At 38.0% G+C, this 22,116-nt stretch overlaps 1 protein-coding gene across 1 annotated transcript in view; it reads right to left on the bottom strand.

Moving 5' to 3' along the window:
- LOC139150488 (pecanex-like protein 1) overlaps positions 1 to 22,116 on the bottom strand; it is a 69,104-nt gene that overhangs the window by 19,822 nt on the left and 27,166 nt on the right. The window contains exons 17-28 of the mRNA XM_070722879.1: positions 16,591 to 16,693; positions 15,847 to 15,939; positions 13,642 to 13,792; positions 12,582 to 12,717; positions 9,958 to 10,135; positions 7,482 to 7,590; positions 6,844 to 6,973; positions 5,869 to 5,927; positions 4,573 to 4,788; positions 3,986 to 4,045; positions 3,313 to 3,506; positions 709 to 939 (exon numbers count right to left, since the gene is read on the bottom strand). Coding sequence (XP_070578980.1) covers positions 709 to 939; positions 3,313 to 3,506; positions 3,986 to 4,045; positions 4,573 to 4,788; positions 5,869 to 5,927; positions 6,844 to 6,973; positions 7,482 to 7,590; positions 9,958 to 10,135; positions 12,582 to 12,717; positions 13,642 to 13,792; positions 15,847 to 15,939; positions 16,591 to 16,693 — 1,660 coding nt within the window. The remainder of the gene's footprint in view (positions 1 to 708; positions 940 to 3,312; positions 3,507 to 3,985; positions 4,046 to 4,572; positions 4,789 to 5,868; positions 5,928 to 6,843; positions 6,974 to 7,481; positions 7,591 to 9,957; positions 10,136 to 12,581; positions 12,718 to 13,641; positions 13,793 to 15,846; positions 15,940 to 16,590; positions 16,694 to 22,116) is intronic.

The raw sequence follows: 22,116 nt of genomic DNA, 5'->3' as shown, positions 1-22,116 counted from the left end.
GAATGAGCTCTCGTCCAATCAGAATGCCGCATGGTAGCATGATATAATATAATTCACATTTTACCATCTAGTCAAGTAAAAACAAGTGAGGCATAACATGTTCCGTATGTTGCATTTGAACAGAGACTTGAACATTTGAAGGCTGCTGAAAACATAGGTATTGTAAGCATAGTTTTTACTGACTAAACCTAGGAAGTGGGTAAAAATAGTATTGGTTTTGGCTCGATACAACCTTTTTATTTACTTTGCAGACTGGAAGGTGATTAGCCTAGCAGGCCAAGTGTTAAAATATTTTATAGTAAACTCTTAATCCCACTGAACATATTTGAATCATGTGATATGACCAAGACGGCCAGTACATAAAAGTGACTTTCATTGTCTTATGCTGGTAGAGTTTGACACTCCAATCACATCTCGTCAAAGCAGACATCGAATTATAATTTATAAAAGAATTTGAACTATTTAAAACAAATCTGAACAAAGTTAAAGTCATTATAGCTGTAAATAAATTTCTGTCTCATATATGTAATAGTGAAGATGAATAGTTTGTACACTGCCTGTTCCTTGACAGAAAATGATATTTTGACAAATTTATTGAGAAAGACAACAACAATAGCAAAATATAATGAGCACTGGTTGAAGTAGTTGAACTAACACATGAATTTCATCAAACCAGCCCATGAAATGATAGAGTGCCAGTAACATTACCTCTTGCCTTCTGCCAGCACAGTACTGAATCCAGTTTCCATAACAACTGAAAAAACTATTCCTTGATATGCCACTAGACCTGTGGTCAAAGTCTTCATCGATATTTGGTGTGAATGTAGGATCACAATCTGCATAGTTTTTTTCCATGCATGGTTTGACAGCTTCTTGAATGTTACTATCTGTTAGCCACTCATGAAGCTTGGGAGATCTCACTACGTAGTAAATGATACTCTGAAATGATACAAAGTCACAATTGCCAGTAAAAGGAGATGACTTTCATTCTGATATAGTATGCTTGTCATCTTATTTATTGTTATAATATCAGAAACAATTGTCATGCACAATACCTATACTTTTTTATTTAACTTGACCTTGTCACAACTTTAACAGAAAGAACAACATTGAAAGTCATTTCCTTGTCTCCTAAACTGTAAAAATATAGCAAAGCTTTGTGTATGCATATCACTTTTAATCTTAATCTCTAGTTTTGGTATAAACTTTCTATGTTGATCTTGAAAAGTTTGACTAAAATTCCCTCATTTAATATTAACACTACCATGTGTCTAAGTTATGCAATAGGTTGAGCCTGGAGTTTGATTGGACCATGGTACAAATAAAACAACAAGCACAAACGTGCACAGAAATATGTGTATTTTTCCATATTCTTTTGTACACATTGGTTTGTTTGTACTGCCATCAAGTCAGGGCTTGACAATTTTTTTTCCAGTTCACTTGTCCGTCGGACAAGTGGATTTTTAATTTCACTTGTCCTCTCAAAAATTTTACTTGTCCTCCATTTGTAATAATCAAGACCAAAATACTTGCGACGAATTCCGTAGCAGCTTTCAGGGCTTTCTTATTTTGGTAATTTTCGCCGATGTTGACGCCGATTTTTCTCAAAAGTTTACATTGAAGTAGGCCTGCGTACGGTCTGTGTGTTCCCGGCGTTATACGGCCTCCACCACAAGAGGCGGTATAACGCCGGGAACACACAGATCTGTACGCAGGGCTTACATTAAATTTGAAGGTACATATCATACATCGGCTTCCTGTGTTTGGCAAGCATAAATGCCGTCGTAAAAGATTGGTCAGTTTCTGTCGCTGGTCGTCGTCATTCGGTTCACGCATTGCGAGTGTATGCGATCGGGGTGTTGGCAAGTGAATCCGTATCAGGCTCAGTGGGACCCACAAAATTTCCACAATCATTGTCCCCGTCACGATCTCATCTGCGATGCGCCAAACAGTCCAAATGCGGTTGACTAAACTCGTGAGACCTTATCGATTCAATGCGAAACATGTCGCATCCGTCAAGAAAAGCATTTCGCTTGTTTGGCCATGGAGGTAGTCTCTTCCTACCTCCATGGTTTGGCAATGATGGGGTATTTGAGACACGACGTACAGAAAATTTTGGAACCGTCATATTTCAACCAAGGCTACTGTGCTTTCCATTTCGGCAGATAACATCTACGGCGTTTTTCCTCATCAAAACGCTTATGTTTAGATCTTTTGTCAGAAACATCGTTCTAATCATCACATCGAGTCGTCGATTCTCAGACGATCCCACTCACGCTGGCCCTTGTGGCGCTGTCGTAAATCATTGCAACGTCGTTTCTCAGAGTTACACAATGCCCATCGTCGTAAACTACGCGCCTCTTTACGGCAACAGCTTTGCTTGGTTTTTGCGGAGGTCTGCGCAACTGCGGAGCGGAAATTACGCTCTGGCTCGCAAAAATGCACAATGCCTTGTTTGCGTTAGTGGAAATATTACCGTAAAATACTCATATTTACAGCGATCACTCCACAAACTATCTGCCAACAATGTTCGTCTACTTCGCGAGGCTGCATAAATGATTTTGAAGTACTGCACGGTCGATCGCCGATAAGCAATATGATTGGGTTTTGCAATTTTTACCTAATTTGTTGGGGCGGATCAGTCAGCATACAACAAAGAAATGCTGTTTACGCCAAATTTTAAGCGACTTTTTTAATTGGACGATGAAACAATTTCATGTCGATCATCGAAAAATTGCAACATCGTGTGAGTCGGCAAGTGAATCGCAGAAGAACATCACAATTGTATCTAAAAAAGTCAGTGATTGACATTTATTTTGTGTGAACGACAACGCAAATCGGGCGACACATGCACAAACCGCAACTTGGGTTCGCGTTGATTGCGCCAGAAGTTGTATAAACAACTTGTCCGGCGGGCGACCAGATTTTATTTTTGACTTGCCCGAACGTAAATTTCACTTGTCCCGGGCGTCAGGCGATAGGAATTGTCAAGCCCTGCAAGTGATCTCTTGGGCGTACTGAGTCTGAAGAATATATCACATTGTTTTCATTCTGGAATAGAACCACCGACTGAATACCAAGGTTCTCCATGATTCTTTTTTGATATATACACTGTAATACACTGATGTTTAGCTATTTACAAAACTGGAGTAGGAAATCTGGTAATCAGCAATTTGGAGTATAAAAACTTGTAATTAAGGTGTCAGAAAATTGGTACTTCAGCAATTTGGAGTAAAATAATATTGTAATTCAGCAATGTTTCAGTTACTAACTTAATGTGAATAAATAAAGCAACATAATTTAAATATTTACCTTGACGTAGTATGTGATGAGTATTTTACGAAGATCAAAGACTTGTAGCATGGATGCTGCACTGTTGTCACTGATACTATAGCCTTCTAAAACATACTTTGCTGAAATCACTTGCCATGCTAACCATCGCTGGTTAAATGCAGCATTGAATGACAACATATGAGGTATATGGCCTGGTTCACAGCAGCAGCAACCTGACACAAACAAACAATGTCAGTTTATAGGACTTTGGTGTAGCTCTATACCAAAGTCAAAAAATTGCAAATTAATTAGTGTTCATCAACAAACATACAAACCAGCATCAACTCCCTGACAGATTCAAGACCACTAATATGACACCCAAACAATACAATATAACCCTGCCATTTCATTTTCTGTTTTCTGTCAAGTCCACCAATACACAAACACATGCGCAGGAAAGGCACCAAGTGTTCCTCATAAAAATGAGCCAACATGAGTGAGGTATCATTTTTTTTATCAAAACAGTGCGATTTAACTTGAACAGACTGTGGAGTGAAATTTCTAAAATACTGAGGTAAATGTGCAAACACTGTACAATGTTTCATAATACTGGAAACAAAATAGCCTGAAGAAGTTTCTGAATGCATCATGATCCCACTCCCTTCATGTGAAGACAATGAAAAACTTTCAAAGTGGAGATTTGTGTACATACCATCATCTTCATCAACTCCTTCTGTTATTGCTTCAACTTCTCTTTGTTGACAATAAGTTCCTAAATTTAAACAAAAAATACACAGAAAGAAATAAAACAACATTCTATAGATATGGAGTTAACGACAGTCAATGATGGACTTCCTACTGGATAATTATTATCATTATCCATTGGACAACGATTGACACATTAAAAATGAGAAAAGATTTACTGTGCAATGATGGAGCTGGTATACACTGTTACTGAGTATATAGAATACAGACACCACTATGGAGCTGGTATACACTGTTACTGAGTATATAGAATACAGACACCACTATGGAGTCAAAAGGAAGGAAGTAAGGATGTGGAGATAAAGACATTCAAGAAATTGATTAATGTAGGTTTGTTTGAAGGGTGCAAAACAAAATGTACAGTCTGTTGAGCCATGAAAACATTTTGAGATGTTCACTAATGCATGAATCAAATAGTAGTGTAAATTTCCTTCTAAACAGACACAAACACGATGGCAGTGGCTTGCAAACACAGTGTAATGACTTGCATTAGTATTTTCTCTTATATGCATTATTCAATGACTGCTCACTTGCCTCTGAACTCTAATCCTCTCATTTGGAATGTTACTAATCCGTTTCCTAGTTCTATGATATGTACCAAGGCATTCAGATAGTCTGATGCAATGATAAAGCAGTCTCCCTGGGTTACACTTCCCCATCTACCTAAAGCCAAGTCTCCATACAAACTGTGTTGTAAAGATCTTGTCAGGTGCTCATAGAAGATGGAATTTAGATTATTGTCATCAGAACCTGAGAAAACAAGAGGAATACATGTCAACACAGGATATTTGCTGTACAGTGACTATACCATGGCAATTCCAACACGTGCAAGTTAGTGTATTTGCATTCTTCCAGTCTGCTTTTAGGCCATCTCGGCATACTGATTGTTAAAAAGAAAGATGTTATGAAATCAATGTATGATCATTTTCCCCGTCTTATTTTATAAAAAACCTAAACTGATGAAGCTCTCCATAGCTTCCTTATCATCTCACTTTGTACAACTACCATTTGTCTGATAAACATTTCTTCAGGTGATTTTGAGAGATACACCACTTTTTAGGGTTATAGTTATCCATCACGCAATGTGCCTGGAAAATGTAAGTCTGTTGTCAAAATTAAAGGAATTTAGTGTTATCATCGCTTGACATGATTTGTATATGTAATGTAAATACATATCTGGAGGAGAATGGTAAGTAAACATGTCTAAATCAGTTGTCATGGCAATATCTATTCTGTTGGACTATCCATAGGTAATAATCAGCCTTCTATTCTTTAGTTACAACTAGCAGTGTGCAAGTACACTTTACAACTAGCAGTGTGCAAGTACACTTTACAACTAGCTGTTTAGCTGTGTGCGAGTACACTTTACAACTAGCAGTGTGCAAGTACACTACAACTAGCAGTGTGCAAGTACACTTTACAACTAGCTGTTTAGCTGTGTGCGAGTACACTTTACAACTAGCAGTGTGCAAGTACACTTTACAACTAGCAGTGTGCAAGTACACTTTACAACTAGCAGTGTGCAAGTACACTTTACAACTAGCAGTGTGCAAGTACACTTTACAACTAGCAGTGTGCAAGTACACTTTACAACTATACAACTAGCAGTGTGCAAGTACACCTTACAACTAGCAGTGTGCAAGTACCGGTACACTTTACAAACAACTAGCAGTGTGCAAGTACACTTTACAACTAGCAGTGTGCAAGTACACTTTACAACTAGCTGTCTCGCTGTGTGCAAGTACATTTTACAACTAGCAGTGTACCAGTACACTTAACAACGAGTAGTGTGCAAGTACACATTACTGTGTAGCTAACAGGTATCCTTACCAGGCATTCTGTCCAATTGTGTTGACAACCTAGTATTAGAGTGGTCTACCCTCTTGGTACTGCAGGTAAATAACATCAAATGGATGGTCAATTCAGGTAGATCATTTAAAATGTCATATCTTATGTCAATGAATCCAAATTTCACATCTCCTGTCAGTAAATGCAAGTTTCACATCTCATGTCACTAAATGCAAGTTTCACATCACATGTAAATGAATGCAAGTTTCACATTTCCTGTCAGTAAATGCAAGTTTCACATCTCCTGTCAGTAAATGCAAGTTTCACATCTCATGTTACTGAATGCAAGTTTCACATCTCATGTTACTGAATGCAAGTTTCACATCTCATATCAATGAATCCAAATTTCACATCTCCTGTCAGTAAATGCAAATTTCACATCTCATGTCAATGAATCCAAGTTTCACACCTCATGTCAATGAATCCAAGTTTCATATCTCATGTCAATGAATCCAAGTTTCACACCTCATGTCAATGAATCCAAGTTTCATATCTCATGTCAATGAATCCAAGTTTCATATCTCATGTCAATGAATCCAAGTTTCATATCTCATGTCAATGAATCCAAGTTTCATATCTCATGTCAATGAATCCAAGTTTCATATCTCATGTCAATGAATCCAAGTTTCATATCTCATGTCAATGAATCCAAGTTTCACACCTCATGTCAATGAATCCAAGTTTCATATCTCATGTCAATGAATCCAAGTTTCATATCTCATGTCAATGAATCCAAGTTTCATATCTCATGTCAATGAATCCAAGTTTCATATCTCATGTCAATGAATCCAAGTTTCATATCTCATGTCAATGAATCCAAGTTTCATATTTCATGTTACTGAATGCAAATGTCACATATCATGTGTCACTTGTTGCAATTATCAGCCAGAAAACATTCCATTGGAACATTACAGTTAAATTTTATCAGTTTCGATGTTGTTTGTACCAAATACTTACTTGTAATCTCTTTCCCAGAATTTGACAGGTCTAACATAGGAAGTAATAAATATAGCGCTGCCTAGGAATGGATTCAATGGTGTAGAAAAGAAGGATGAAATTGCACCCTGTACAAATAACATGGCTGAATCTAGAAGTATTGTTAAGGAGTATTATCATTCGGATTAATTTCCATAAAATTTTCATCTTTTATGATACGACGAATTTCATCTGAGAATAACTACATGGTTGTTATTCACCCAATTACAATTCATGTTATATCTCTCATTACAAATGCTCTTGACTAGAACATCTCACGATTTCTGTCAAGGACTTGCATACATCAGGTGTAAATTCACTATATCAAAATGACTGAGTCAAAGTACCTACAACAAACACTTATATATGCGCTATAATGTATTATGTTTAAATTGGATCATGAATTACGATCAAAAAGTCAGGCCTGACAATAAATCACCAATTGTGCATTACTCATGATAATCAATAGAACCTAGTCCAGTATGTCTGTGCAATAGCACTAGTATGACATGTTACTTGTGAACAAACTTAACATCTCCCCTCAAGTCTTGATTTGGTTGTAATGAATGGTGCCTCATCATTCTAACTGATTTGCATATTATGACAGTATAAAAGGATACGGGGTACACTGAATGGCTGTGCAAATGCATGGAAAGCTGATCCCCAGGTGATCTGCCATGGAGCAATATATGTTATTACAAATTCCATCTTCAACACGTATTCGTAAATCTGTAAAAGATACCGTACTTTCAACATTTGACCATTACTGTGCATTTTAACTGAAGTAACACAGGTTGCCCACAGTAGATGAGCCAATATTAGGTTAATTAGCAAAACAGATTCAAATAGGTTAAGACAACGAGAAGAAAAAAAACTTAAAACAAATGTCTGCCTGAAATATTTAACATCGACATATTGATCACATACATCTTATACTGTTATCTTTTGTAATATTTTGTAATTTGGCTTGTTAGCTTTCTTTCAGTGGAATTTATTGTATTTTATGATCAAGATGCAAATACTGATATTACTTGATCTACTGTTTGAAATAAAAATAATCTTCCCAATAATTGTCACAAGCACAATAAAGAAGTTATTTCAAAAAATCTATAAACCACAGTCAAATTTGTTTATTATTAGAAGAACAAGTCACCATTAATTGTGATGCACATGCACACTAAAATACAATGACTGTGTGCCAAGTTTGAAAGAAATCTGTTCAGGTATAGTTGAGTTATGGTTCAAAAACATGAAAAAATCGCAACAAAATCGCCACCCGGCAACCATATTGGATCGTATTGAATAATAAATTAATGTGCATATATATGCCATAGTACTTTATCTGTGTACCAACATAGAACGAAAATCGGTTCAGGGATAGTTGAGTTATGGTTCAAAACCCTGGAAAATTGCAATAAAAAGTCTGCCAGGTGGCCATATTTGATCGTATCCAAAATAAATTGATGTGCATATATATGCCATAGAACTTTATCTGTGTACCAACATTGAACGAAATTGGTTCACGGATAGTTGAGTTATGGCTCAAAAACATGAAAAAATTGCAATACAAAGGCTGCCAGGTGGCCATATTTGATTGCATCGCAAACTAAATTGATGTGCATATATGCCATAGAACTTTATCTGTGTACCAACATTGAACGAAATTGGTTCACGGATAGTTGAGTTATGGCTCAAAAACATGAAAAAATTGCAACAAAATAGCCGCCAGGCAGCCATATTGGACCGTATCATGAAATAAATTGACGTGCATATGTATGTCACAGTACTTTATCCTTGCACACTGTTTGAAAAAAATCGGCTCAGGGATAACAGAGAAACGGTTGTAGAAGGACGGACAGACGGATGGATGGATGGAGAGATGGACGGACAGATGGACGGGACCCAATCTATAAGTCCCCGCCGGACTGCTTCCACGGGGACTAAAAAGCTAGCAACCTCTTGTTCATGTTCACTTCTTTAAAAAAAATGTCAATTTACAATCTTTCTAGATTGAAGATCCGTCGCTTGAGGGCGCTCTCTACATTCCCCCCTCTCATGACTGGACGAGGTCTGTAGCACTCCTGACCAGCAACAGAATTTTGTTGCGACCAATCAGATTATGGCACGAAATTTATTGGCAGTTTTGAGGTCTATGTCACGCCCATGCAGCCAGCGAAGTGCATGATCGAACATAAGCATATGACTCCGCCTGTTTCCTGTAATGTCAACAACAGGCAGGCAGAACATTGTAATTACTTGCATATGATGTCGACAGTGTGACGCAACAAATCTGTCCAGCAACGTCGTCATTTTACATTCTGTACTCGTATAAAAAAGGAAAGATCGACCATGCTTGTTAGCGAGGCAGTGAGAAAGTGTTCGGAAGAACTTGGAATTGTCCTGAAGATGAAGCAAAGTTTTATGTACCGGAAAGGACGTTCTCGATATTTTACCTACCAGGTACGGGAAATCAATCGTCTATTCCTTGACAGACTGGGGATAGACTGGGGACAACGATTGTATTTGATTGACAGTGTTGCCATGACCACCATACTTATTATATGACGAGCGGCGGCCTTAGTTTAATAAATATTCAACAGCAGGCTGCATAAACTTCGCACATTTTGGTGGCCAGAAGCAGCTGTATGCGTGACTAAATTTCATCTCGCTGCGGCATGCTACAGACCGCGTCCAGTCATGAGAGGGGGAACGTAGAGAGCGCCCTCAAGCAATGGATCTTTCAGTCTACAATCTTTCCATCAAAAGCAAAAATTTCAAAAAGTTTGTAAGTTTATGTAGCTGTAGAGAGCAAGCATGAAAATATTTCAGTCAGGGGTGTGTAGGGTCTGCTGTATCAACAGTATAGCTTTGATCTGATTTCAGTGCATTGATTGTGATCAACAAAGACTACAAGTCACATTGAGGCGTTCATTTCTAAAACGGAATTATTATTGGTCAAACTTCATTTTATCATAGCTTTTCATCAATAGGAAGATAACTGGTATAACTGTTCAAAGATAGATAACTTTTGATTGATGGTTATGTAACTGGTATAACTATACAAAGACAGATAGTGAAACTTTTAAAATGACATACCTTGATGAGTAGAATTGACATAAAGAAGTAATCAATGAGTATTGTTTCTGAGCTATGTCTGAAGTCATAGTTAAAAAATAGAACTGTAAAGACTATGATCCAATACTGTCTTGAAGCATCAGAGAATGATGAACGCATCCCCTTCATTCCACAGATAGTAACTATGATTGCTGCACCACTGTACAAAAATGAAAGAAATATTGACTTCATTGACTGAGTTCTCATAGTGATTGTTATATTTATCCAACCTGAGGATTCCATCAACAACGACAAGATTTCAAAACAAACAAAAATAGTGTCAATGACACTGTGCTCCCATTTTACAGAAATACTCAGTACTAGTACACACATGATATTTCATTCCAACAAAATAGTTACTGACAAAACTATACTGCAAATCAATCTTAGACCCAAGCAGATACGAAATGCTTTACATCATAATGACCTGAACATCTAATTTGAAAGTAATGGGATGAACAGTTTCCAAGAAAAAGATTTTTCTACCAAAAATGGCAAAAATTTCCCTAAAAATGCAAATTTCATAGACAGACAGACAGACACGTACATACATACATACATACATACATACATACATACATACATACAGACAGACAGATAGACAGACAGACAGACACTGTGTTAGCGCTGGGTTTGGAAAGCTGTTAGCCACTGTGGCGAATAGTTTCAAATTTTATTAGCCACAGACAAATTTTATTAGCCACACATTTTTACGAAAACAAAGCTGTCTATATAATGCTATAATCTCCAATGTCGGTTGCATGCACAAGAATAAACTATCAACACATCAACCTTATATCCAATTGTCTTCATTTTAACACTGGAAATTGCTTGATTTTGGACCCCGATGCAAATCGACAGCAGCACGCAACATTGAGACCACGATTAAAATGAACTGCAACACGGAAGGTTGGGACCGCGAAGCAAATCAACAGCATGACAGCAACATTGAACGTTCGGACTGCGATTAAAATAGAAGTTTGGTTACACGTAATTACGTTACATCAGTACACGTAGCGTCTTTGTCACGTCATACAAGACGTCGCGTAAATGTGGCACAGACGTTCGGAACATCATCAAATGACACTTCTACATGTAGTCTTAATTACGTGTAGTAATTTTTAGATTTTCTTGGTGATTTGCGGGAATTTAGACAGGAAATCTCGTTAAGTACTAGTATGAGTATCATTGTAAATTAGCAAACATCTTTGATATCAGAAAATTCCGTAGAGTTCACCTGCACAAGACGTACGCGCTATGATTTCCTGACAGAAATGAAATGTTGTCTAATTCAACTTTCTACCTGAAGCTGTCACAAAGATTTCCGTAAACCACATAAATAACTGTATTACAGAAAATAGGTAAATTTAATGCGAGGATACAACGAGTTTGAATAGTTCTCGCGTAGAGAAATTGTTTCTTTAAAACTTAGACGAATTTCGTATGTTTCTGAAAAAACAATACGGCAAAATCAACCAAAAAAATCACAACTGAGCATGGATACGCGTACGCCACTGTGTGCCTTCAGACGTACACGTAATTAGATTATAACCTCTCTCTTATGAACAACAACACGGAACGTCAAGACCGCGATGCAAATCGACAACAACACGGAATGCGTCGCTGGGATGGCGATTTTAATGAACATCAATACGGGACCATGAGGACCGCGATGCAAATCGACCACCATTAAAATAAGACCTCGATTAAAATGCGCAACATGGAACGTCTAGACCACGATGCAAATAAATTTCAACACCGAACGTTGTGACCACGATTAAAATGCGTATGTCTGCTGCAGCAAAAGTTTCAATTCTCGCGAGTGTTCGCTTTGCTTGCTGTACACTAGACAAAATGACGTCAAATTTATGGCGAGACTAGGGCTCGATTGCGTCTGCCTGCATTTTCAATTCTCGCGATAGTCATTTATGTGCATGCTGTACACTATACAAATTGACGTCAAATCTCTCGCGAGACTTGGCTCGATTGCAATTGCGTACGTCGGAGAGATCAATACGGAAGTAGATATAGTTTTTTCGCGAATCGCCGAAAGAGAAGCGCAGATCAACAAAAGACTTAAAAACCCCACGTTTTTGCTTATTTTGCGGAATTTTTTCAACAAAATCACTTTCGCCACTGTGGCGAATTAGGATCGATTTTTCTTCGCCACTGCTGATTTCAATTCGCATTTGCGAACGTGGCGAATGGGCAGCGCGACAGACAGAGACAGACATTTTTACACCATACAACCTCTCAGTTGCCATATATGTATGGCAAATGGAAGCTAAAACTCAAGTTTTTGCATTATGGAATGAAAATATCCTGAACTGATTTTCATACTAAATGATTTCAATATACATCATACATCCTTTCCCCTGAAGATGCCTCAGAAAGCCTTGAATCTAAGCGACGGCATTTTCAAATAATTTGAACCATTCTCATGAGATCACCAATAGGATAATGCAAACCAATAGGATAGTGCAAACAAACATTTCAATTTTGATTGTTATGTTATGATATTAGTCATGATGATTGATAAGTTTACTTCAAGAGGATAAAAACATCACTGAAAATCCCATTTTTATACTCAACATGGCTGTACTTACTAAGGTCCAAACTTTGTTGTAATGTCTGGTGAACTTATTGTTAAGGCACTGAGAAAAATCAACTGATATATGATGTTTCTCTCCACAAAACACGCCCAGACGTACAGTTTTTCAGAAATCATCACTTTTGCTGCATCTGTAGATAGACGAAAAATAAGCAATATGTTTAACCATTCATAATAACAGGAATTCTGTGCATATGCAGAAACATAGTATTTTATGTAGGGTACATGCATGAAAGTAATCCTACGCTGCACTCAAGAAGTGAAATGACTCAGCGAATCTTTTTCAGATGTAGGCTAGTAGTTAATACATGTCCGCTATGATGATTTTAAATTCTCCTAAATCACAAAAAAAATCTTCTTGTCTTATTATTGTAAGATTAACACAGAGTACTACACAAGTGCCATCATAATTTAGAGAATTCTTTGAAACCTCCTACTATGCCACATATACAGATTCAAACTGTGATATCAAAAATTTCAGGATATAAACAAATAATCAACTGAAATTTAATGTTTAAGTTGTAAGTATAAAAACAGTTTTTACAGCTGGACGTACCACACTATTACAAGTTGAAAATAAACTCAAACTTACTTTAGAAGGCCAGGAACTCTAACTGTTGATGATTTTTTCATTATTTTTTATTTGTATATTAATTTTAAGTTCTTATACTACCGTACTCCTGAAAGAATGTTGAAACACCAACTATTCAGCTCGTCAATATAGCATCCATGTGAGTAAAATGCAATTATTGTTTACATTTGATTCCAGTCTGGGCCAGAATTCACTTGTCAACAATAACAACGTAGTTTTCACATGTACTAGCACAGGTCGAGTTGACACGCTGAACTTTGTATATCAATATGCTTTGAGGAGTAGAAAAAGAAATTATGTTGACATTAAAAACAAAAATTGTGGAAAAAATAATCAAAAGTTAGCATTACTTGCCTTTTAATCTGTATCCATATTACAATTGTACATCAAAGTTAAAAACTATATGCTAAGCATATATGTGAAAGACAAATTTTGTGTATAAACGATATACTACTTGACCTACCGATGACTTCAAATTTGTCATACTCCTCAGATTTGAGTATAGGATGAGCTACACAGAGCCAAGGTAGTTGCTTTCTCAGTTGTGGAATAAAATAGTGTAATGTTATCCCAAGGATTCCAGCCAGTACGTATAAAATAGTAGAAAGAGCAGGCTGCCAAGGAAATCATGGAAACAATCCACATTATAATATACGACCCTGATACTGATCAACAGAGAGTAAATATTTGCAAAACAAGATAGTTCTCTTTGATAAAACCTATGAGATGGGTATACCGAGTAGTATTCCCTACACTACAATGAATCATGTAGATAAACTGACCATCATGATGAACACACATATATTGATAAATGCATAACAACACAAAGTTATGTGACAAAGTTACATGTCCATGGCATTCATATATTTAAAAACAAATCTCTCTTAATTTTTTCTCAAAATGTTTATAAATACATGAAAGAAGATTAAATTCACTTTGTATTAAAGATATGATAAAAGGTGAAATAATGTTGTAAGAGGAACACCTAAGTACAGAGGAGATATAACAAGCGACCTAGTGGCCGATATAGCTCCGCTGTGTTTATGTTGAGAATAACTATTTTTGATACATGTTGATGAAGAAGGTGGAAATCTTTGATAGCTCAATGCAGTGGCCAGAAAAAAGTGGCTAAAATAGCTGCAAAAATACACAATTGAAGATTTCATCATACTTTGAATATATCACATCAGATCATCCCTAAGAACATTTCAACCAAAGCTATCTGACGAGTGGTTTTTTGAGAGTAAAACTTTTTGACCAAAAATGGCAACAATTGCCCCCCAAAACAAAAATTGCAGATTTCATCATAATTTCAAAAGATTAAATTTGGTTCATCTATAGAAACCTGTATACCATATTTCAAAGCTGTTAGACCAGTACTTTTTGAGAAACACATTTTTTGACCAAAAATGGAAAAAATTGCCCCAAAAATTCAAAATTGCAGGTTTCATCATAATTTCGATAAATACTTTAAAGTTCATCTATAGAAACCTGTATACCAAATTTTAAAGCTATCAGATGAGTAGTTTTGGAAATACACATTTTTTGACCAAAATTGGCAAAAATTGCCCCAAAATTACAAAATTGCAGATTTCACCATAATTTTAACAAATATTATTAAGGTGATCTGTAGGAACCTGTATACCGAATTGCAGTGCTATCAGATGACAGACAAGTTTTGGAAATACACATTTTTTGACCAAAAATGGCAAAAATTGCCCCAAAAATACAAAATTGCAGATTTCATCATAATTTCAATAAATATCATTCAGTTTATCTGCAGGAACCTGTATACCAAATTTCAAAGCTATCAGATGAGTAGTTTTGAAAATACACATTTTTTGACCAAAAATGGCAAAAATTGCCCCAAAATTACAAAATTACAGATTTCATCAGAGATTCAATATATTACTTAGTTCATCTGTAGAAACCTGTATACCAAATTTCAAAACTATCAGACCAGTACTTTTTGAGAAATACATTTTTTGACTAAAAATGGCAAAAATTGCCTTAAAAATGCAAATTTGCATATTTCTCCACAATTTGAACAAATCTGAAAAAGATCATCCCTAGGGACACATGTACCAAATATCAAAGCTATCTGACTGGTAGTTTTGAAGAAGAAGATTTTTAAAGATCTTTTTACCAAAAATGACAAAAATTGCCTTAATAATACAAATATGCAAATTTCACCACGATTTGAACAAATCTGACTGAAGTCACCCTAAGTCAACTGCATATCAAATTTCAAAGCAATTTGACAAGCGGTTTCAGAGACGAAGATTTTTTTACCAAAAACACCAAAAAATGCCCCAAAAATACAAATATGCAAATTTCACCACGATTTGAACAAACTCAAGTGAGGTCACCCCAAGTGAACTGCACATAAAATTTCAAAGCAGTTGGACTTGCGGTTTCAGAGGAGAAGGCAATTGTTGACGGACGACGATGGACGACGACAACGGACGACGGAGGAAAATCAACCTATTTGATAAGCTCCGCGTCGCTGACAGCGGAGCTAAAAATACAATTCATTGCGGTGTAAGTTTGACTGCAAGATGGCATTGTTCACCATTCATGCATTGATCCTTCAGAGTTCTTTTAGCATTCTTATTACAACACAAAGTGTATAAAGTAGATACAGTAATGTAAATATCTTGCAGCTTACCTGTAAAACTGTGAAAACAGTACTGACATGAATAGCAAAGACAAGAACTGCGATCAAGGGACAAACAATTAAATCTGACTGGAGTCTTTGGCACTGAAAGAAAATACACAAATACATCTGATTTAAAAATTAACACTGACAATGATGGTATGACCAAGGACACATAGTCTTTGATATCTGATTAAGACTTTTATGAGCCCTTTATCTCTCTATTTCTGTATCCTTTTTTTTTGATTAATGTATGACAGCCACTATGAATGCTAAACAACCAACCATCCCACCAAGGAAAAAGGTCTACCATGTACTTTGAATGTTTTCATAACACAGCTGACATGTGAGATAGAGTATTTTGCCAAATTTCATTATTTGCACTATTCGTATATCACAGGTCCCTGTGTCATATCAACATGAATGTCATTTGTGCTGAGTCAGACACGAGATGAAGTCCTGTTTACGATTATGATTGGGGAAACACATAAATCCATAGCATCTTGTTGAATGAAAGGTCAAAAATATCTCATTTACATCTATTTGGACAGGCAAATCTTAGCCAGTCATTATAATTATATGACATATTTATTATTCATGTCTGCAAAGAAAGATTCAGACCAATTGTAATATACCATGGTACCTTAGTCTGGTACCTGTCCTTGAACCAATGCCTTAGGACATTTGCATACAAGTATATGAGGTTTAAAGCTAACCATGGCTATTTGATGAGAGTCGTGAAAAGGTAAAACTTACAACACAATCTTGCAATTTGCTTGGCAGTGGATCTATAATATCTGTAGTTTCTGTGGTTTGTTCCTCATCATCCTCAGGCCAGACAAGTTTTCTGACCAGTGACCTGAAAATAAAAAAATAGAAACCATTGAAAATCACAAATCACTTTGGAAGACAAAAAAAACCCAAGTTGCTTGTGACCCTTTTTGGATCATGTTTCAAAATAAGATTCCCTGCTACATCAGTTTACTGTTTAGGGAGTCTAATCATCTTTGTGACATTTTTGAAAGATATTCCTGGATACATCTTTGAGGAAAGGCCAAATACAATTTATTGTTCCCCTTGTATGAAGTTGTACAGACATATTGACAACATTCAACAATTGGAATGTGAGAGTTCACAGCCATGGAAGTGGTTGTTTGTTGAAGAGCTTGGCAGACCTAGCAAATATCCTACCCTGAACACAGTATTATCAAAAAATATTTTGTATGGACTACATTTACAAACTGCTTTATCTGGTGTAATGTTCAGGTTGGCTATATGTCTCCTGGAAAGCAGAGAACTATACATGAGAAAATGCTTAGCTACTGGTATATTGCAGGTGGTGACACAAGTCGACAGCCCTGACTCCAGATTGTGGATATGACACTGAAGCCAACTCGGCAATGAGGCAAGATTTCACACTCTTAGTCAATCAAAGCTTAGTCTCATACCAGATTCAGCAAAGCCTAGCCTACCCGTGCTAAAGTCAAGAGATGGATGAAAAGTGGTACAACACTGACATTCGGCTCATTCAAAGAATTTGCTGCCATACATAATTGCAACTTTTCCATTGATAATGCAGTCAAACAATTTGCTACCCAACTAAAAGAAGAAAGATTTGCTCTTGGGAAGGATCTCCCATCATGTGTACATTATCTGCCTGTGCAATATATTTGGAACTTCCATATTTTGCTACATGCAAGCAGCTCCAAGAAGGCAAAATAGTTACTCTGTAATTTATGGACCACATTAGGGCAACTGTCATTTATGGACCATATAATGGCCATTGTCATTTATGGACCACATAATGGCCATTGTCATTTATGGACCATATAATGGCCATTGTCATTTATGGTCCACATAATGGCTATTGTCATTTATGGACCACATAATGGCCATTGTCTTTTATGGACCATATAATGGCCATTGTCATTTATGGTCCACATAATGGCTATTGTCATTTATGGACCACATAATGGCCATTGTCATTTATGGCCCACATAATGGCCTTTGTCATTTATGGACCACATAATGGCCATTGTCATTTATGGCCCACATAATGGCCATTGTCATTTATGGCCCACATAATGGCCTTTGTCATTTATGGACCACATATTAATGAATGGCCATTGTCATTTAAGGAGCCTATAATGGCCATTGCCATTTATGGACCATATAATGGCTATTGTCATTTATGGACCATATAATGGCTATTGTCATTTATGGACAACATAATGGCCATTGTCATTTATGGACCACATAATGGCCATTGTCATTTATGGACCTGCCACATATTAATGAATGGCCATTGTCATTTATGGACCACATAATGGCCATTGTCATTTATGGGCCACATATTAATGAATGGTCATTGTCATTTATGGATCACATAATGGCCATTGTCTTTTATGGACCACATTAGGGCAACTGTCATTTATGGACCATATAATGGCCATTGTCAATTATGGACCACATAATGGTCATTGTCATTTATGGACCACATAATGGCCATTGTCAATTATGGACCACATAATGGTCATTGTCATTTATGGACCACATAATGGCCATTGTCATTTATGGACCACATAATGGCCATTGTCATTTATGTATCACATAATGGCCATTGTTATTTATGGATCATATAATGGCCAGTGTCATTTATGAATCACATTATTGCTGAAATTGCAAATTGCTGATCCATTATTATATAGAAATGGTGCATGTCATTTAGTGTCTTTGACAGGCAAATGCATTTGATATTTTACAGCAAAAAAGGCGTCAGTGTGGACTCTCTCTTGTGCCGCGCTACAAAATAAACACAGCCACTGACATTTTTTACAGACAAAACACACAGACAATGTAGCAAATGTCATGAAATCTTTTTCTATTGGAAAGGAGTGGTGGCGTTACCAGGACTTATTTTAACATGTTGATTTTGTCATGGATGTGTAAGACAAGTATCCATGTCTTGAACAAAAAATGTAAAAAAATCTAAATTTCAATATTATTTATGATTTTATCCAACTCACAAACTGAAGCAAGGGTTTTTCGTCTTTAGGAAGAACAACTGACGCTAAAAATGGATAGCATCTATGAAAAAGACACAAGTAGTACAGATAGTCGCTGGTGGGATGGGGTAGAGATGTCGCTGTCAAACAGTCGGCGGTGTGCTCGCTGTGTCAGAATTTCATCTGGTCGTTTATAATAGATGTACGGTGATGAAGGTGGCATGGAGTAATATAGATAAGGCGTATAATACTGGCATTCTAGATGGCAGCAATATATACTGAGCTGCTTGATGCGGTGTGTGTTCGGTTGATGCTGTCCCAGTTTCACTGAAGCTACCACCTCGATACACCGCCATTCAAGCTCTTTCTGTACATAATTTTGGTTTTATTCTCAACTCGTCATCGGGAACTTTTTGTAACAATAAGAATACAAATTGAATCTTTTGTTTGGTTTGTGGGATTGATTGAATGGGCGGTGTGCCTTTGATGATATTTAGTTTGGGTGTACTGTCTGAAAAAAATTGTCTGTGGCTGCGTTTACTTTGTTGCGCCACACAACAGAGAGTCCACGCTGACTCTGTTTTCGCTGTATTATTGCTGACCTTTGTTATTGAAAATATCAATTGAACTAACCTTACATGCAGACATTCACATGGCTACAAAATGTGCAACAGTCACAATGTGATAATGTATTACTGCTTAAAATATCCACATATTCAATATGGTACACAGAGAAATTGATAAATACACTCCAATATTTAAAAAAAAAACACATTGTACAATGAAAAAATAGTGACAACATCACTGTTCGCTCCCATATAGTTATCAAAACAAGTTAACAATTGTATGAAACATGGACATACATGTACAGTCAGACTGACATACACAGACTGGCACAGAGTGATGACATTGACCCCAAGTGTGCCTTGGCCCATGGAGAGTGATAAAGATATAACCCTTTTCCCCGCCGAGCGCCCCTGTCCGTTATCCTGCCAAGTCGGTCAAAACCGGCCCCCTTTTCCGTGTCTACAGAAGATAGGCTCTCCTGCACGCTTTCCTGCCAGGCATTTGGCGGGAAAATACCGCATTTTCGGGGTACGATTACCGACCATATACGTGTTAGACTTCAAAAATTTTTGCATGCCCGTATAGAGGGGCAACCGCTGATGAGGTTGTGTCCAGAAAATGACGAGGTCACGGGCGTTGTTTGCCCCGGGGGACGTGCACTTTTATGCCCTTTTCTAGCTTACTTTCGCGGAAGTAAAGCTCGTTCGCCGGCACGCACGGCCACACCGGGGAAACGTCACCTCTCTCGTGGGTTAGTAGAAGACCCAGGGGTTAGTGCTATGGGTGCGGCAGCACCCTCAAACCTGTCCTGTTTCCCCTGGGTTGTGTCACTTGGCCACGTACTTTGAACGACTTGGAAGAGTCGCACATTGCAGTCTGCTTTGACGTAGTGTCAACGACATAGTTCCGCCATTGAAGGAAGGCGTGTACGTAGTTTGGCCAGTTCAGTGAACACTTAGCTCGTTAGTGTTACCGTTTCCTAACACGTTAGTTGTGCAGTTGTTACTAAGGTGCAGTTTTGTACCACCTTAGCTCTGGACAGTGCAACTGCTCTATGCACTAACCCCAACGACAGATGGTTGGTACAACGTCTACGTCGCACGAGCACAGCCTCCGTTGGGCTGTGCCCCTCCCACGTGATACAACGCACGTTCATCCATTACTATAGCGTCCTTACGGATCTGCCAAAAACGAAAGTGGGGGTAAAAACAAAACAAACGAAAATATGCGATCCATAGATAGTATTTTATTCGGGAATAATTTACATTATGCCGAACAATAAATCTCGGAGTCTGTCTCGACGTCCGAGTGCATGGTCCGTGTTTCAAAAATTACAATCGGGGTGGCAGATCCGTGTTTCAAAAATTATAATAGGGGGAATTGTACAAAATAATCCGTCTAAACAAAACAAAACAAAACGAAAATATGCGATCCATAGATAGTATTTTATTCGGGAATAATTTACATTATGCCGAATAATAAATCTCAGAGTCTGTCTCGACGTCCGAGTGCATGGTCCGTGTTACAAAGATTACAATCGGGGGATTGTACAAAATAATCCGTGTTTCAATTACAATCAGCGGGATCGTAAAGCACAAACAAACGGCACAACCGTGCTCAAAATGTGATCATGGTCCGTGTTAAGAATACAGTCAAGCCACTGTTAGGCGAAGCTGTCCCCTGTCCGTTATTTACGTCGGGTTCTCTTGCTGATGGGTGTCGTCGGGGCTGTGTGAGTAGAGGTCTGCACGCCAATGCTCCTCTTACCTCGTAGCATCATGCGATGATGAAAAGCCGCAAAACACTCGCCCTCGTGAAGATGAACCCCGCACAGACTACATCCTTTGGACGTCTCAGACAGTCGTCCGCTCGCAGTGGTCTTACCCTCTCTGCTACATACTTTACAGCATTTCTGCCGCCCTCCAAACGGCTGACAACGTGCATCGGCTGATTTTGTGGATTGATGTACGAGGCAAGAGAAACAGTGGCCTCGACCTCTCTCACACTGGGCTGCGATCGCCCACAATAACCGCCAATGAGTTGTTTCCCGACACGCAGATGAAACATCTTATGGGTCAGCTTACTATCAGGGTGTACATGCTTGAAGCATATATATGCATTTACCAGGGCAACATCAATCAGGTAACATGCCAGATATGTCCACCATCTGTGGTTCTTGCGCCAAGTGTGAAAGTACTTGCGCTTCTGGTTGGCTCGGTCGACGCCTCCATGTACCGGCGATAATTATACAGCGACAGAGGCACTTGTCGCCGCTCGTCTCCCTCCCCCACTGGCACGCACTCCAAGGGTGGATAGACCGTATTCAAGATCAGCACCTGAGCGTTACTATCCTGATAAGCAGTGATGTTAAGACGAGAGTCCGTTCTGGTCGTGGCTTTCATATCCCCAACAGACAGAGGAAGGCGCTTCCTCTTACCCGGCGGAATTAATTGAGGGGGCATGGTGCGACGATTACGGCGGTTAAAACTCCCGACCATGTAGATCCCGGTCTCCATCAGCTCTCTAGCAGTAACGACCGTGCTAAACAGGCTATCACAGAATAGGCTGTGATTATATCCACAGAATGGCTGGACCAGCTCCATCGTAATTCTTTTCACCACACCTCGCTCCTGCCGTCTCCCATCAGTCCGATCCCGATATTTCACACCTAGGTACGGTGCAAAGTTAGCTATGTATGCAGTGGTGGAGT

The sequence above is a fragment of the Ptychodera flava genome, chromosome 14 (assembly GCF_041260155.1).
Source record: "Ptychodera flava strain L36383 chromosome 14, AS_Pfla_20210202, whole genome shotgun sequence".
In the NCBI taxonomy this organism is placed as follows: Eukaryota; Metazoa; Hemichordata; class Enteropneusta; family Ptychoderidae; genus Ptychodera; species Ptychodera flava.
This window is presented reverse-complemented; position numbering and strand designations above follow the sequence as displayed.